Source organism: Camarhynchus parvulus, chromosome 6 (assembly GCF_901933205.1).
Source record: "Camarhynchus parvulus chromosome 6, STF_HiC, whole genome shotgun sequence".
In the NCBI taxonomy this organism is placed as follows: Eukaryota; Metazoa; Chordata; class Aves; order Passeriformes; family Thraupidae; genus Camarhynchus; species Camarhynchus parvulus.
Window position 1 is genome coordinate 1,396,612 of NC_044576.1, and position 17,995 is coordinate 1,414,606.

Consider the following 17,995-nt stretch of genomic DNA (forward strand, 5'->3'; position numbering starts at 1 on the left):
CACTTGTTGTCTTTGCATTATAAGCTATGAATGATAAAAGAGGGAAAAATAATTTTTGACTTCCAGGGATCCCACTGACATTTTTATTATCAAAAGGATTTATCAAGGCAAGTGCCTGGACAAATAAGCAAAGCAAGTGTTCAAAGTCTTGCTTTATAAGCAGAGAGTGTTGCTAATACCTAGGGGATGATATTTCCTGTTTGTTTTCTGTTTAAAAAGCCCTTAATTTCTGGCACTGTTTTCTCTTTTAGTCAGACTCCTCTATGAGTTTATGGGCTGAACACAATACAACATTTCTAATGGCTCCACCAAGGGAATGCCTCAAAACTGTTAATTAGAGCAATGAGTTTACACTGAAACATGGTAGAAATAATATTCTTCCCAAGCAAGGTATTTCCCAGTTGCACACACCTACCATTACAGAAATACAAAATGACAAGTGCAGAATGCGTTTACCTGACTTCAGGTGCTGGGATTCCTACCACAATGCAGTCCAATTGCACTTTGGATCCTTCAGGAACTTCCCTGCTCTTCAGTTTTTGAGTAAAGCGTGGTGGCTGTCCAAGGGGCTCATCAGAATATACAGATGCAGATTCTGACTCTGCTTTCAGCTCTGCACTTGTTAATTGACTGATAGATTCCAGGTTTGCTGCCTGTTGATCATCTGTTTGTTCAAAAGTTTTCTCTGCTTTGTTTTCCAAGTCTTGAGGTGTTGGAATGGAAAGCCTTTCTCTGTTTTCTGATGTGAGAGACAGGTTAGAGCTGCCTTTTTGGGCAGACTTGTTCTTAGAATCAATTTTGCTCTTGTAGTTTTTGCACGTTCGGGGTCGTATTCTTTCCGAGTTGTGAGCTTTGAAAAGCGACGAGAGCTCCTCAATGAAATCTGCTGCCTTGTTTAGGAATTCCTTTTTGGATTCTGATTCAGAAGGGAGGTGGTGTTTCTTTAGATCTTGAGAGCTCCCTTTGGACCCCTTTGTGTTTCTGACGTGTTCCTGACAAAAGTTGGAGTGCAGGCCGTTGTCTGCTGTTCTCAGAGCTGTGGACTGGGCCATTTGTTTGTGTTTCCCCGTGTTCAGCTGCTCTGGGGGGCGCTGTGAATGTGCCTGAAGCTCATCCTGTTTCGTTTCCAGTGGGTTCTGATCAATAGCTTGTCTTGCCAGGTTTACACTTTCATCAAGCTCTTCTTGGCTCAAAAAGGCAGACAGATCTGGGAGGTCATCTTGGACAGCTACCTCATCTGAATCACCAGAAGCATTGCCATAGTGGAAATTATGAGAAACTGGCTCTGATCTGCTTCTTTCACTCTTCCCTTGGTGCTTAGTTTCTGCTAAATAGCTCTCTCTCAGAAGCTGAGATATTGAAGTTGAGGTTTCTAAACTGTCGTCTTGCATGCTGCCAACAAAAAGGACAAACAGGACCACGCCTTATCAATAGCAATTATTTTGATTGAACACAATGACAGGCTTCTGGAAAGCAGAACACAACATTTCCAAACTGCATCTGCGTGCTGAATACTTGGAAGTACTTGTAGTACTTGAAGCATAAGGATGGCCTCGTGTTCAAGGCTTCCTTCTGCACATCCTGCCAGACACTGCTGCCTTTAGCCAGTCAAGTTCATCCTTCATCACTTTCTACTGTCAGGGGCCTCACACAAAATAACTGGGAGTGTGGTGTTTTCTACTCTGTTCAAGGCAAAACTTCAGCTACAGAGCTATTAACTGAGTTTCAATGTCAAATCTTCATCATTGCTGACGTGTGTTTCTTAGCTAAGAAAAAATCTCACCAGATTAGATTAAGTGTTGGATATTTCAGGGACTGAAAGTTGTTGAGAATAACAGTACTTTAGAGTGAAGTAAATTTAGCTTGAAAAGCACTGAAGTAGTAAGAAAATGAACCCTCAAAATCATAAGAGGGATGTGAGGAGGAAGGAAAAAGAACTAAAATACTCTATAATGACAAATTTTCATGCATTATAGGAAGCTATAATGGTGCTAGATGTTCCACAGCTTCTTAAATCCAGCATTATTTCTAATAAGCTATTTAAAGTAAGTAGGGAACTATGTCATTTTTTATTGAAAGTAAGTGGAGAATTGTGTCACTATTTGATGCAAACATAATTTGTACTACAGGGCTTTCAGAATCATGTTCTTGGGTCATCCTGATTCTGACAAAATGTACCACATGAGATGAGAGCATCGGGAAGCCCATACTTAACCTGCATGCCTGATAAGCAAAGCTAAAGCATCCCCTTTGATGCTTGAACAAGTGTAACTGTGTGGGGTTCTCCCTTTATTTACATGAGCCATGATGAGTGCAGAGGGATTCAGGCACCCTGACAACACCCTCCTCTTCTGCTGCCCTAAACTGGAATACAAATGAGGGCTCTTTACCCCACTGAGAGAGCTGATTCCTCCCAGGTACTGAAACAAGTGCAGGACTGTTCCCTGGACCTGTCTCTCAGGCTATGCAGTGCTCATTATCTCCCTCCTGCTTCATTTATGGTGTGGGAAACCTTGCTGCAGTGGTTTCAGGTGTTCCTGCTCCGAGCTGTCTGGTTTGTCACCCTGCAGAAGGTCTGTTACTGTCATCAAGAGAAAAGAACATCCATGCCCCAGCGTTGGCCATCTCCGTTCACAGCCCTGTGTAGCAGCTGAAGGTGTCAGGGAAGGGAAAGTTTAAAAGGTATTTCTGCTGTGAAAGGCTTTGGGCTTTTCTAGTGTCCCTGGAAAAGGGATGCTTAAAAACAAATGAAGTGGTAATGTCTGATACTGCTGCAGTATTTCTTCCTGGAATGTGAGTGCCAGCCCTTATTCCTTGTTTACAAAAAGGAAGGTTTCAATTTAAACTGTTTCTATTCTTCTTCAATGAATGAACACACAGCTATCACAATCTGATGTGCATTTTGAGACCTTAATCCCTCTGCTTGAGGCAGGTTTCTTTATACTGAAATCCTCTTCCTTACGTAAATATTGGGCATTTTATATTTGTTGATTTTGCTTTATTTTTATAATATTAAACACAGAAAATCGCTAAGACTACAGAGGCACCCAATCAAAATATTGCTAAGTTTGTAGCTGGAAATACAATGCCATATAAATTGCAGGCTTTTCAGCACACCATGGAGTCCCTGCCCTGAGCCAGGCTCTGGGATGCCCACTGAACACTTGGCATTCCATTATCTGCTGCAGTGTTTCAGTGGAGCTGTGGCACATGGAGAACACTGATTTGGGAAGCCCACACGAGATAATATCATGAGCTGTTTCATGACTGGACAGAGTTGATAATTTAACCTCTTAAGAGTACAAAGAGTTCTCCACGAGGCCTAAAGTTCCTGCTCAGTGGAAACTGCTTTTGCTTGCTCAGCTTTCACTTGTTGGGCAGCTGTGCCCCCTTAGTGCAGCTGAACATGTTTGAGGGGCTCTCTTTGCTTGTTTATGTGCTGATCACACACTGTGTGCTCTAAAGGTCACTGCTAAAGCTACAGTTTCAGCTCCCAAGAGTTGAAATACATTCTCACATGGGGAGTTAGTTCACAGCCTGCAGGACAGACCAGTCCCATGAATGAACTGCAGCCCAGAACCTCTCCACGTGTGGCTCTGGCTGAATTAGAACATCCAGATCTTTGGGGCTCTACAGGACACAGTGGGAGGCTGTGTTATGTGGCTGGAGAAGGGTGTAGTTTACAAGGTGGCAAAATTTAGCTTGCTGCATTTCTTGGCCACTCTTTCTGCAGCATTTCAGAAGGGCACATCTTCATCTCAGTGCCTGTAAAGGTCATCAGAGATGAAAAAAGAGGATGCAGCTCTTTAGTGGACACTGGATGCTCTAAGGAGGGAAGGAATAGTGCGATCAAAACCTGGAGTCAAATGAACTTGAAGAGCTCCTTTAATGGTTTTGTCTAAAGAGTATATGAAAATTGTCTGACTGAGAGTGTTCAGGGTTTCCTTTGCCCCTGTTGCACAGACATAAGTGCTGCTGCATAGTGCTGTGTCTGTTTCAACAGAGGCTGTTAATCACAGTGTAGCTTTTCTGCAGGAAACCACAGTAAAGCACCTGTGTGTTCAGTATGGTTATGTGAGACTTCATTCTGGGAATATTTGACACTTTGTTCTTGCAAGTCTTCTCTTCATCTTTTGATGAATCAAAAGCATTGAAATATGAATTGAAAGATGATTTCTGCTAATTTGCTTAAGGAGTATTACTGCAACGCAAGGAGGTACTCTCAAAGATGTGCTTAGATGTATTTAGGCAAAATAATTTTATAATTCTAGCTTGGAAAACCCCAGTGAGGAAACCACTGTCTGATAGCAAAGGGAAGAAAACAAACAGTTCCCCAGCAAAGGACCTGCCACAACTTCCTTCCTTCTGCCCATTGGAGCAGAAGAGGCAGAAGGGAGCAGAGTTCTCCTTCTAGAGTTGGGAAGCAAGATATTAATGAGAATGAACCTAATGCCAAATTCTTATTACTTAGAGGGCCATCACTTTTCTTTAGAGCGCATCCAGGGTCAGAATTTTATATCTAACTCTTCTCTATTTTCAGCTTTTGTAGAAGATGACTTTTTATTCTATTTTTAGTAATGAAGTCGTTGGGTTCTAGTCAAATGTAGCACTTTGAGGCAGTGCTTGTCTACTGAAGTTTTAAAATCTGTGGAATTATTTTATATTTTTAATTGAATGGAAAATGTTAAGTTCCAGTGAGTGTTGCTGTGAGGCAACTGGGCAATCCCAGTATGGTTATTAATTCTGTCTTGCTTGTGCCTTGAGAGATGTCCAGTTTGTTGTGGGCTTTTTCAAAGAGCTGTGCTAACTGCATTGTAATTGCAGATGTCTCTGCTGAGCAGATAAGTGCACATAACTGTGTGGAGCAGGCAGGAAGAAGGACAAACCAGCAAGAACACAGTAGGCAGCAATCTGTAGTGGCAATGAAAGCACCAGTGATTCTGCTGACTGGAAAAGTGCCATCATGAACCTGTATCAAGGGCAGGAATTGCATTGCTGGTTGCAAGTAATGTCCCTAAACTGGTTTTATTTAGAGGGGAATGGGGTGACTGCCACCAGCAGCCTGCAGTTCTCCACTCTTGACTGGCTCATTAGCTCCAGCACCAAAGCACAGCACGAGGGCATCTTTGGCTTTCTGGGACACCAACTGCAGTGACCTTGGGCTCCTGCTATCCTGAAAGGCACCAGAGGATGCCATGAACAAAACTGACTCCAGGGATTTCTTCACTCTGCTAATTCAGTTTCCATTAGGCAACTAATTGAACAAGCTTTGAGTTTCCAGGAGCCTCTGCTTATGGCAATGTTCTCTTATTAGCCAAGGGATCTTTAGGATTAAATATTCACAAAGGTAGAATAAGTTTCCACAGTTTGTTTTGGCAGTGGCTTGACCTGAAAATCCTGACATGGAAGGGAGGAAATGTGTACCACAGGGGTTTTGCATAGTGTGGCACCAAATACTTTCATTTCTTCTTGTTTGAGTTTTCTTAGACTCATCCCTGAGTCACCACTGAAAGAATCTGAGTTTTTCCTACAGAAATAGCACTAGTGAAATCTCAGCAAGCTTAAGGGAATCCCAGATATATCTGATATATCTCCATTTTATTTGGTGACAGCAGCTTCTAATGCTTGATGCCCTAAAGATAATTTTTCAAACTCTCCTTCTCTCTATCAGAATAAACAAGTTATGAATTAGCAGATTTGATGCAAAAAGCATTGGAACATCTTCTTGGTCTTTCAGAAGTTAAAAGGAGAAATTTTGGCTGTTCCTGTCTTAGCTTTTCAAGCTCCATTCCTTCTGTTGGGAGTGCCTTTGTGTGAAAGCCCAGCAGCAGAGCAGCAAGCACACAAACTCCTGCTCCTGCTTCTGCTCTGCACAGAGACACCTTTGTGCCCTTCACACAGCAGCACTCTGCATGCCCAGCCCCTCAGTGTGCAAAGGGGGAAATCTAGCAAATATTCGAGGCTCTGTCTGCTTCATTGTTAATTTAATTGCACATAAATTGCATTTATCTACAGAGAGCTTAACATTTCTGGGGGTGTTGCAGCTGTATGACTGCAGCTGTGAAAAACAAGGTAAGAGCTGACACAAGTGCTGTGCCTGCAGACACTGGAGGATCACCGGCACATTCTCTGGGCTTGCAGGAATTCTCACTTAGCAGTTGCCATTGTCACCCTTTCTGTGCTGCCTGTTGACAAGCTGTGGCTGCTGCAAGACAGGCTGAGGCTCCAGACACAGGAAAGCTTGGGCTGGGGTGGAGGACTGAGGTTGTGTGTTTGGGGGCGTGGGTGTGGGATATTTTTAAATGGTGTTTAGAAAGCTGTGTGCAAGAGGGTGCTTTACTTCTCTGTTTCAGACACTTCAGTGGCTTTGGTTTCCATTCCCTGCACTGAGTCACATAACCAAACTCCCAGTTTCAATAATGTAATTAAATATGGAAAATGGGAATCTCCAGGCTCAGGAGTGTAACAACTTCTCATGGAAACAAAATCCCTCAGAAATGGGATGGGATAAACCCTCTCTCCAAATTATGCAGCAGACCCTGCAGGAGCCCTGTGTGCACTTGGAGTCATGCCCTGGCCCATGACCTCACTGTACAGCATTAGACACCCTGAGCAGCAGGAAATACTCAACTCTGCTTCAAGGGAAAAGCACATTAAGAGCTCTCTAACTTGGTCAACATTTCCTTTGTACTCTCATATAATGAAAAGACCTTCAATTTTTCACTCTGATCACAAAAGATCTTCCTTATTTCATAATTAATATTGTCCCTTAGTAGTTCTCAAAATGAGAACTGAGACCCTTTATCTCATGTGCCAGGTTCCCATTTCCTCCCCAGTGAATCTCCTTGAACTGCAAGGCAAACAATATCTTGAAGAAACAACATCTCATTGAAACTATTACATGTGCAGCTGATTTTTAAATTAAAAGTTTAGCAGGAAGACAGGTGATGGCTGTCTTTGAGGCCTGCCTGGGATGGTTCTCCATCCTCCTCTCCCAATGCCCTGTGCAGCCAGGCCTCAGATATCAGGATGAGTTCTGAGGGAGCTTCAAGTGCTCTCAACGTAGGACAAGTTTTATTGATTCAAGTCATGTGTATAGTCCTCTTTCCTTCAAGGATTGCCCATATCAGAAAGTTTATATGCAAGGCCAAGAGAGTTGCAGCAGAGATCCACAAGTTGATGCTGAATGTACATATGGAAGTCCTCAATGAAAATATAACAGGATAAATATTCATTTATCCTGGTTCAAACACACACACACCACTCTGCTAGACTGCAAATCTATTTTCATGGATTGTGTGCCAAATGATCCAAACTGAGCCATGTCTGTGGTCCTGCTGGCAGTGTGTGGGAGCAGAATTCCACACCTGCACGTGGCTGAGGATTTCAGCTCGGGACTGAACTCCAGCTTAGCCCCCAGTGCTCACAGGCACTGCACGGGCTCAGCCTGGACTGGCACACCACAGCCCTGCACTGGCACTGCCATGGGAATTTGCACAACCCAAAGGGCTGAGCAGAAGTCTCTGTTGTCCCCTGGGTGTGAGTGACACCAGTGCCAGGGGCTGCAGCCCCGCCAGCCTGTGCACACTGAAAAAGCAGGGCTGTGGAACCACGTGGCATTTGCACATCTCTTTGGCTGGACGTTTCAAATCCATGGGCTGGTTGGTTTTAAAATGAGATTCAGATTCCTACAAATACAGGTTCCCGGTGGAAAAGGGAACTTCAGTGTTAAATTAGACACAAAAGAAGTCTGGATTGTGTTTTTCTCCTCAGGTTTTTCAGTTGTGCCTTTCTTGTCTCACAGTCTCACTATGTTTCTTTCTATCCACTGTTCCTTTTTACATTTTTTCAACAGTCTCCTCTAAGAACATTGTAACATAAACGCCTTCATATTTTAATCATATTTTCAAACTGCAATGTTTAAATGAGGTTTATATTCTACAGGAATAATTTGCCCATTCTTGTTTATGAAAACAAGCACGAATCCAGTTAAGTTTTAAACAGAAAAGTAAACTGATTTTTTTTCTTTCCCCCCTCACCCTGTGGTTTAGATTACAATTGAGGTTGCATTGCCCAATTACCTTTATGGTACTGTGTACATTTTTGACAAATTATCTTAATGTTGTGTTTATGTGCAAATATGTCTTGACTACTAATTGGTATCAGCTGTGGATAGAAAAAGATTCCTACCACAGCAAGATCTGCTGTAAAATCTCTAAAGAATGCACAGGAATAAAAACCAGCACAGATCACAGTTCCCCTTTGTGCTGGGTACTCTGCCATGTACAAGACCTATCTCCTGAATTGACCATAAATATTCTTTGATATGTAAATATTGTTCTGCTCAGCTACAGGAACTACCACGCTATTGCTGTTTAATTTTGTTAGCTGTTTCTGAAAGTAAAAAAAATTAAAGACAGACAAAACCAAAGAAATGTCCTGACCTTAGGAACCTTCAGGAGGTGTAGGAGAGGGAGAAGAGCAGAGCTGAAGTTTATGAAATTGTTCCATTAACACTTGCTGATTTTGTTTTCATTCTTAAATTCTAGAGCATCTTCATAAATGTAAACCTCACAACCAAAACAAAACTGCTGATGAAGTAATCAGTGTCTTTAGCTTGATTTCTATAATGTTCTGTTAACTTATGCTCAGGAGCTACTCTGTTCTCTTGTCAATTGTTGATGCATTATTTGGTAACTTAACATGGGCTTCTGATTACTGCTTAATGTTGCAATATATTGGGCCAAACATTTGCTACTGACAGTCAAATACTTTTCTGAGAGAGAGAAAGAGAGCAAAGGAGATAGTGAGCTCAAGGGTGAGAGCTATGCCCTTCTAGCAGGACTGTTTCTGCAGCTGTTGTGTACATTAATCCAGAGAGCAGATCTCCCTGCACTAAATATAGCCACGGGGGTCATTTTACATGACAGAACAAATAATTAAATAAATAGAAAGCATTTAACTATGGGGGTCACATTAAATTAGGCTTGATTTTGCTTAAGAAGGACTCCCAGATGATGGCAGCTTGGTTTAAGGCTGAATACAAGAATGGATATATTTCACTCCTCCGTTATTCCACGAAGGGAAGATGAGCGGGAAGAGGAAAGAGTCCCGGCAAGGAACTTTTCAGGTCATTAGAATCTTGTTGACTCCTCAGAGGAGTCAGACTGGCTCCGAGGGATTTTGAGAACCCCACCAATGCTATTCAGGTCCTTTACAATGCTGCAGAACACAGTTTCTCTTTCCCTGCAATGCACATACCTCAGCATAATCTACGTCGGTTTAAAAACGTATTTGTTCCCTGTATATGCCTTACCAGCTGCAATTAGCATTCAAATACACATACTTATCAAACCCTTCTGCTGCACTCTGCAAAATCAAAATGCAGACCAATCTGAAATTGAGGGATTACCTTTTTTAATTCCTCCAGATGTTGCTGCCCAGCGTGGCAGTGAGTTGCGCTGAGAGTTATCCAGAAGTGCGAGGGTAAAGTTAAGGAAGCGAGGGGATTCTCCAAGTCCTCAGGAACAGAAAGAGTTAGGAGTCCATCCAGCGAGGGAAGTTAACCTTGGTTATTGTGAGGATGGCTGTGAGGAGCTGGACAACCTGTCACCACCGGAGCAGCAGCATTTGTCAGTGTGCAGGTCCCAAGTTATTTTGAGCAGCGTGAACCATGTGCCCGCGGAGCATTCCACCTCATTGGACAGGGAATCCGCTGCTCCCACAGCACCTTGGGCACCCACTGCCTTCTCCTCACTCACACAACAGCCCTATAGATGCATATGTGGGTTTTGCTGATTCATCCAAGAGCCTCTGGAGTGGCATTGGATCACTCTTGGCAGCTGCTGTACACTTGAGCCTTTTCAGATTACTCGTTATCGCTCTTTCGTTACGTTTCCATCAGAACTCGAAGGTTTCAGTCACAGGGAAACCCATCAGCTGGTAACAACATAAACATTTTGCAGCTCCAAAGGCAAACTTAGCAAACGTGTTATTTAAATAGTAAAATATTCCTGACTTCTGTGGAGTGTTCAGTTTAATAAACACAGTGAACAGTGCAGAAATCCTTCAGGATGACCCATAACTACAGATCCTCAAAGGGCTAGAACTTCTACATCTGTTACTGAATGCACAGAAATGGGCTGTTGGAGGGAAAGCAATTCAAAGAGGCAATTGAAACTAAGCTCTAAATAAAACTGAGAAAGAAACATAGGTGGGATAACTTCAACACACTTGAAGCAGTACACAGAGAAACCCTGTTACTATAGAGAATTTCATTGCTTAAAACCTTGACTGGCCAGAACCTACAACACCACGTGGCAAACACAGAGATGAGATTTTCATTTCTACTCTTCCTACACATGAGCAACAAAAAGTAATTTTAAACAGTTCATCATGCTGCTCAATTGTTGATATTTTATTAAAAATGCTTTTTGCAATTCTGATTTTAAAAGATTACTAAAATATTATGCATTTATGATGGGGATTTGATATATAAGCCTTTTCATAGCTAATGATGTAAGAACTGGCTTCTTGACCTTCTCCCAGAACTCTCAAAACATTATCAAGTGAGCACCTGTGCTACAAAAGGAGTTCACCTGTGGAATGTAGTTCTTCAGAATGTTATTTTATGAGTTGTAACAGTATGGAAAGTCAGAGGGAAAGGCATTTCTTTCATGTAAAACTTCCTGATGCATTGCAGATACTTTTCTATTTTTCTACTTTTTGTAAATCACTGTCGTGGTTTAACCCCAGCTGGTAACAAAGGCCCACACAGGGGCTCACCCCCAACCCCTGGCAGGAGGGGAGAGAATCAGAAGAGTTAAAGTGAGGGAACTTATGGACTCAGATAAAGGCAGTTTAATAAATGAAACAAAAGTTGTGCACACAAGCAAATAAAAGCAAGGATTTCACATAGAATCACCAAGTAAGCTGAGTTGGAAGGGACCCATAAAGATCATCAAGTCCAACTCCTGATCCTGCTCAGGACCATCCCTAAGAGTCATGTGCCTGATAGCATTGTCCAAACCTTCCTTGAGGTCTGTCAGGCTTGAGGCTCTGCCCATTTCCCTGGGAATCCTGTTCCAGTGCCTAGCCACCCTCTGGGACAAGAACCTTTTTCTAAAATCCACCCTAAACCTCCCCTGGCACAGCTTCAGGCTATTCACCCAGGTCCTGTCACTGGCCACCACAGAGGAAAGATGGTTGTCCTGTCCCAGGTGCAGAATGCAGCACTTTCCCTGTTGAACTCCATATGGTTGATGATTGCACAGTCCTCTAATCTGTCGAGGTCTCTCTGCAAGGTCTCCCTGCCTTCAACAGAGTCAGCAGCCTCTCCCAGCTTGGTATCATCTGTGGCCTTGCTCAGTATCCCTTCCAGTCCTGTGTCCAAGTCATTTATGAAGATGTTGAAGAACATCTTCATAAGGGCTGAGGATGGAGCCCTATGGAACCCCACTAGTGACAGGTCACCAGTCTGATGTCCACCCCATTCCCTGTCACCCTTTGCACCAGACCCATGAGCCGGTTGTTCACCCATCCCATAATGTGTTTGTAGGATGGACGTTTTGTCCAGAAGGATCCTGGAAGAGACAGTAGCAAAATTTCAGATTCAGATTTATTGAAATCCAGAAAGATTACATCAACAGGCTTCCCTTGATCAGCTTGGTGGGCTACCTTGTCCTAAAAGGAAATCAGATTTGATGAGCAGGACTTCTCTCTCATGAAGCTGTGCTGGCTGTGACCAACGATTGCATTCTTTCAGGTGTTTTCAATGCCTCCCAGAATATCTTCTCCATGACACTGCCAGGCACTAAAGTGACACTGACAGGTTTAATTTCCAGGGTCCTCTTTCTTGCCCTTCTTGAAAACTGGGACAACATTTGCCAGCTTCCAGTTACCTGGGATTCCCAACACAGCTCATAAATCGGAGAGAGAGGCTTTGAGATGACATCATCAGTTCTTTGTGGATTCTTGGATGGGGCCCATCAGGTCCCATGGATTTGTAGGGATCCAACTGGAGCAGCAGATCCTGCACAGTTTCAGGGTCAGCTGGGAATTGATCATTCTCTCAGTCATGGTCCTCCAGCTCAAGGCACTGAGACCCCCTTGGCCCATCATCCATGATGAAGACAGAGGCAATGAATGTGTTAAACAGCCCTGCCTTGTCCGTGTCCCAGATTGTGAGGTGACCATCCTCATCCTGGAATGGCTGGTGTTATTTCTACACTGCCTCCTGCCATTATTATATTTGAAAAAAATTCCTTTTTATTGTCCCCTAGAGTTCTGTCAGCTTCATCTCTAGTTGAGCTTTGGCCTCATGAATTTTATCCCTACAGCTGCAAGCAACATATCTGTATTCTGCCCATGTCTCCTGGCCTTGCTTCCACTGGGCATACACTTTGCTTTTTTGCCTTATTTCTGAGACATGATTCCTGTTCAGCCAAGCTGGCCTTCTGCCTCACCAGCCTAGCCTCCAGAATTTGGGAGCTGCTGCTCCTGTGCACTTTGGAGGGGATGTTTGAAAAGCGACCAGCACTGCTCGACCCCAGCGCCTGCACAAATATATTCCCAGGGGACCGTGCTCTCTAACTCCCCGAACAGCCTGAATCTGCTCTCCTCATGCCTAGGGCTGGAGTTCTGCTGGCACTTTTCCTCCTGTCAACAGAGATTTTAAACTCAATCACTTCATGGTCACTGTGGCCAAGACAGCCCCAATCCCCACTTTGCTCACAAGATCCACTCTGTTGACAAGCAGCAGGTCAATGAGGGGATCTTTCCAAGTCAGCTCCCTTAGGACATGTTCCATAAAGTTGTCATCCGGGATTTTTTAGGAATTTTCTGGCCCAGGTTGTACCACTTAATTTCTGGCAAGTCGAAGTCCCCGTAAGGACCCAGGCAGTTGATTTGGAAGCGTCCCTTAGATGCTCAAAGGAAAGTTTGTCAGTGTCACTGTCCTGCATAGGAGGTCTACAGGAGACTCCCACCATGACATCTCTGTTACTTGTTTGCCTCTCAGTTTTATCCAGAGGCTCTCAGCTGTGCCCTTGCCAGCTGTGAGCTCCATGCATTCCGACCCTTCTATTCCATACAGTGCCTCTTCTGCCCTGCCACTCCCACCTGAAGAGCTGTAACCATCCAACAGGGAATTCCGGGCACAAGACTCATCACACCAGGTTTCACCCATACAATGATGTCAAGCTCTGGGACTGGGCCAAAGCCTGGAGCTGCTCCTGTTTGCTCCTGGTACTGTGGGCATTAGTGTAGAAACATCTTGGGTGTGGTACTTTGTAGCCAACACCTTGTGAAGCAGATTGAGGGATCTGCAAGTGCTCATTTCCTCCACTTTTGGCACAGCATCCCATCCCTCAGTGCTGCTGAGCCTGGGTATGTGCCTTTGCCTCTCCCTAGCTGGTTGAAAGCTCTGTCAATGAGCCCACTAGCTCCTGTGCTAGAGCACCTTTCCCACTCTGACTGGTGCACCCAGTCAGGTGTCAGAGTAGACCAGCTGTTGAGTAGATCTTCCCATGGTCAAAAACCCCCAAACTTTTCCACTGAGACCAGCCTCAGACCCATTCATTGGCCTGATGGATCTGCCTATTCCTATTTCATTCCCCACTTCCCATGGCTGGGCAGGTGTTCACCCATGCCCAGGAGAGCAGGGCCCCATCACGTGTGACAGTGACTGGGGAGGACAAACTCCATCACCCTGAATGTCCTCCTTTCCTTCCTTCTTCTCCTGCCCCAGCTCAGTGTGCTGAGCATGGCCCCACATGGGCTGGGAAATCCCTTGGGTCACTTGGGCTCAGCTGTCCTGGCTCTGTCCCCTCCCAGCCCCTCTCTGGTGGGGCTGGGTGAGGGCCAGAGGAGGCCTTGGCTCTGTGTGAGCTCTGCTTAGCAATGCCCAAAACATCCCTGTGCTACCAACACCCAAACACATCCCTGTGCTGCCAACACCCAAAACATCTGTGCTGATGATTTTAAACCAACACTTCTACCAACACCAAAAACATCCCTGTGCTACCAACACCCAACAACTGTGCTAAAAATCCTGTGTGAACAAAAACATCCCTGTGCTACCAACACCCAAAACATCCCTGTGCTACCAACACCCAAAACATCCCTGTGCTACCAACACCCAAAACATCTGTGCTCAACACAAAAATGCTACAAACCCAAACACCTTTACCTTGTACCAACACACAACACCCAAAACATCCTGTGCTACAACAAAAACCCCTTGCTAAAAATCCCTGTGCTACCAACACCCAAAACATCCCACCCAAAACATCCCTGTGCTACCAACACCCAAAACATCCCTGTGCTACCAACACCCAAAACATCCCTGTGCTACCAACACCCAAAAAAAACATCCCATCCCTGTGCTACCAACACCCAAAACATCCGGGCTACCAACACCCAAAACATCCCTGTGCTAAGCACCCAAAACATCCTGTGCTACCAACACCCAAAACATCCCTGCCAAACCCAAAAAACCACCCAAAACATCCCTGTGCTACCAACACCCAAAACATCCCTGTGCTACCAACACCCAAAACATCCCTGTGCTACCAACACCCAAAACATCCCTGTGCTACCAACACCCAAAACATCCCTGTGCTACCAGCACCCAAAACATCCCTGTGCTACCAACACCCAAAACATCCCTGTGCTACCAACACCCAAAACATCCCTGTGCTACCAGCACCCAAAACATCCCTGTGCTACCAACACCCAAAACATCCCTGTGCTACCAACACCCAAAACATCCCTGTGCTGCCAAAACCCAAAACATCCTGTGCTACCAACACCCAACACATCCCTGTGCTACCAGCACCCAAAACATCCCTGTGCTACCAACACCCAACACATCCCTGTGCTACCAGCACTGCTTCCAGCACAAATCCAAAGCACAGCTACTGTGGAACACACCTTAACTGTACCCCAGCAGAAACCAGCACAAATTCTATTGGCAGAATACCTTAGAGCATGAGTTTGTGGTGAAGATAGGGAAAGGTTGTGTAGTGAAGCCAGCCCTCCTTTTGGGCACAGGTGAGGCATTTTATGGGTTGGGTGGTGTGTGATGTAACTTTATATTTGAAATAGAGATCTAAGATATTCTTTATAGTATCTGTAACAGTAGATGTGAGCCATACAGTGCTGCAGGAGCTGCCTGATGATACTGTACCCCATGCTGCTGTGGTTTGGACAGTGTCTGTAGATGTTTAGGCTACAAAGTCTGCAGCCTGAAAATGAAGTTTGATGTGTCTGGTAATAATTGTAAATCTATGGGGAGTTCTGCTGAGATGCAATTATTTACCATGGAGTCTTGCTGTTGGTGTGCTGTTTGTGCATGATAAGCAAAATAATTCAAGCTGACCAAAAAAAGCAAAAAACTTCCACTTCAAGACAGAGTTTAAGATGCTAGAATTGCAAAATCATTGAATAATCTGAGCAGTAAATAAGCTTAGGGTTATGTAGAAAGTACAGCATTGAGAAACCACAAAAAGATATGAGCCTTTGCTGTGGCAGACAGACCATTGTAACAGCAGATGGTACAAGGCCAAAAATTCCAGGAACCACAAAAAGTTGGAGCCTACACAATGTGCCAGGTCTTGCAGAGCTGGCATTTTGATAGAGCAACACCAGAGAATTTCAGATTCACTTGTTTGTAAGTGACAGTCTAAAGCCCATGAAAATACTGTGGCTCCTCTGTCTGCATTTATAGAATGAAAATGAAATCAGGCTTTTGCCTACTGAGCACTAAAAAAAGCACTTTAAAGTATGATGACCTCCAGCTTTATGTCCCTTTGTCTTTGCTGGCTGGCAGAAGAATGAGGCATAGTGTCCTACAATAAATTACTGAGCACTATTTCTCTCCAGATCTTGGCTGTCAAAGCCCAAACTACCTTCACAAGCTCGAACAAGACTCATAAGAAGTGAATTTAAAATGGAACTTTGTACATGGCTGGTGGGCTGTTATTCCCCAGTAGGATTATCCAACTGTATTTGTCAACCTATGGATTTATTATGAATGGAAAATTCTTGATTTTCTAGATATTAGGCTGAAATGAATACTATTCTGTTAATGGCAGGTCTTAGGCTGTGACCATTCTGCTGGGCAAGGACGAATGTTCACTTGGCCTTTTGCTGGAAGAGGTTGTTCCAGGGGCAGTGAATTAATTGCTCCCTACCTGTGCAGCTTTGGGCAAGAGCAGCCATGGCTTTTCTTGAAGCAGCAGTGACTGTTGCTGCTTTAATAACTACAGTTAGAGGCTGGGCAATCTGAACAGCAGTGGCAAACCCTATTTCTCTTTTATAGACTTTAATAAACTATCATGAGGCCATTGTTCCTTTGGTAAGAAAAGTGTTAATGGCAAATTTCTGGATGTTCCTGGAAGAGCTATTTCAAGTGATTTACAAACCTTGTGCAAGATGAGTTGGGTATTTTCTATTCATATCACTATGCAGCACATCTCTTACCATGAGTCTGCCAGGTATTGTGTAATCCTAATTTGGATTCTAATTTTAGAAGTGGAGACATATTAGAAGGATGATAGAAATGGTACCTCTTTTGTATGGAAAGTACAAATAATGATGTTAGAAATTCCTTGAGTGCCTATTTCTTTTGCACCCAGCCCAAACCAGACTTTATCATTGCACAGGGCAGCTTCAATCCTCACCTCATCTGAGGATTGCCCAAGTGTTACCAGAGAATTTTCAGTGTCATTCATTATTTAGATGAAATGTATTTGTGATTTATGGGGCCTGACGCTGTTTCCAATGAAATCAGAGTTTGTTCAGTCATTGTCATCAATAGGAGAGGAGTCAGACTTTTCCAGAAAGTTATAACTACAGTAATGAAAGCAATCCTGCAGTCATCCACACAGAACCACAATCTCTTGTACCCCAATGTTCCATCTATTTGCTTTGCAAAATTATTCAATAGGTTAAAATATACCAGTAGTTTGCTTTGTTGCAGTAGACAAGGTACAGCTGGAAAATGTTATAAAGATAGATAATCTCCAGAACATGAAGTAATTGATGTTATGGGTGGCAATTGTAAAAGGTGATTTGTAATATCCCTTTTCTTGTAAAAAGCTTCTACTCAGTTGTAAGATCATCAGGTTCTTTAAGGCAGACTCCCTGTATAAAAACATGGAGAACACCATGTCCTTATTTTAAATTATTATATTTTTTCTTGTCTGTTATTAGCCATTGTACAATGCTATGTTATAAATATCAGCCTTTCAAAAATGCCTGGGATACAAAAGAGTTAGCAAAAAGTGTTCACAGGCATTTCACTGTTCCTGTACAGTTAATATTTCCTTAGCTTCTCCTACATTCTTCCTTTTCTAAGGGAAATTACTTTTGTTTTAATGTTGGTAATTTAACCAACATTTGGCAAGCTGCTAGCATTCAGATTTTAAAGTGGATAGTTCTCCCTTATGGTTCCAATAGATCATGCATGCTCTCTCCCTGGACAGGCTCATGTGGCTGAGCAGATCCCCTGGCAGGGCTCTGCACCAGGTCTGGGTGCAGAGTTTGGCTCACACCAGCCTTCCTCCCACGGTCAGCACCCTCAGGCCTCAGTGATTCATAGAGCACTCAGCAAATACCAGCATACAGAGACTGGCTGTTGCCCAAAAGGCAAAAGCTGGATGCAACCTCTCATATCAGATTGGTTTTAAAAATAAGTTAGAAATTGAGATAAAACTAATGAGGGCTCCTATCTGTACGATTCAATGTCTGGTAATTGAGAGAAACACAAGATAGAAAACAATGATTAAAACTAATAACCAGAAGCTGGGTTTGATTACTGTGTATGTGCTCTTCCATCCATGACTTTCTTTGGGCAAGTGAAGCAGGAGGAAGCTGGATTTGACACTGGTGCCAAACCACCAGCTTGATTGAAGTGTGAGATTTACAGTCAGGGCTACTGCTCCCAGCATCGCCAGAGACTGTGGGATCCATTTTGACACTATAGGATTTCACT

At 43.7% G+C, this 17,995-nt stretch overlaps 1 protein-coding gene across 1 annotated transcript in view; it reads right to left on the reverse strand.

Moving 5' to 3' along the window:
• MYPN (myopalladin) overlaps window positions 1-9,699 on the reverse strand; it is a 54,628-nt gene extending 44,929 nt beyond the window's left edge. The window contains exons 1-2 of the mRNA XM_030951106.1: window positions 9,413-9,699; window positions 457-1,392 (exon numbers count right to left, since the gene is read on the reverse strand). Coding sequence (XP_030806966.1) covers window positions 457-1,391 — 935 coding nt within the window. The 5' untranslated portion in view covers window position 1,392; window positions 9,413-9,699. The remainder of the gene's footprint in view (window positions 1-456; window positions 1,393-9,412) is intronic.
• Between the last annotated feature and the right edge of the window lie 8,296 nt (window positions 9,700-17,995).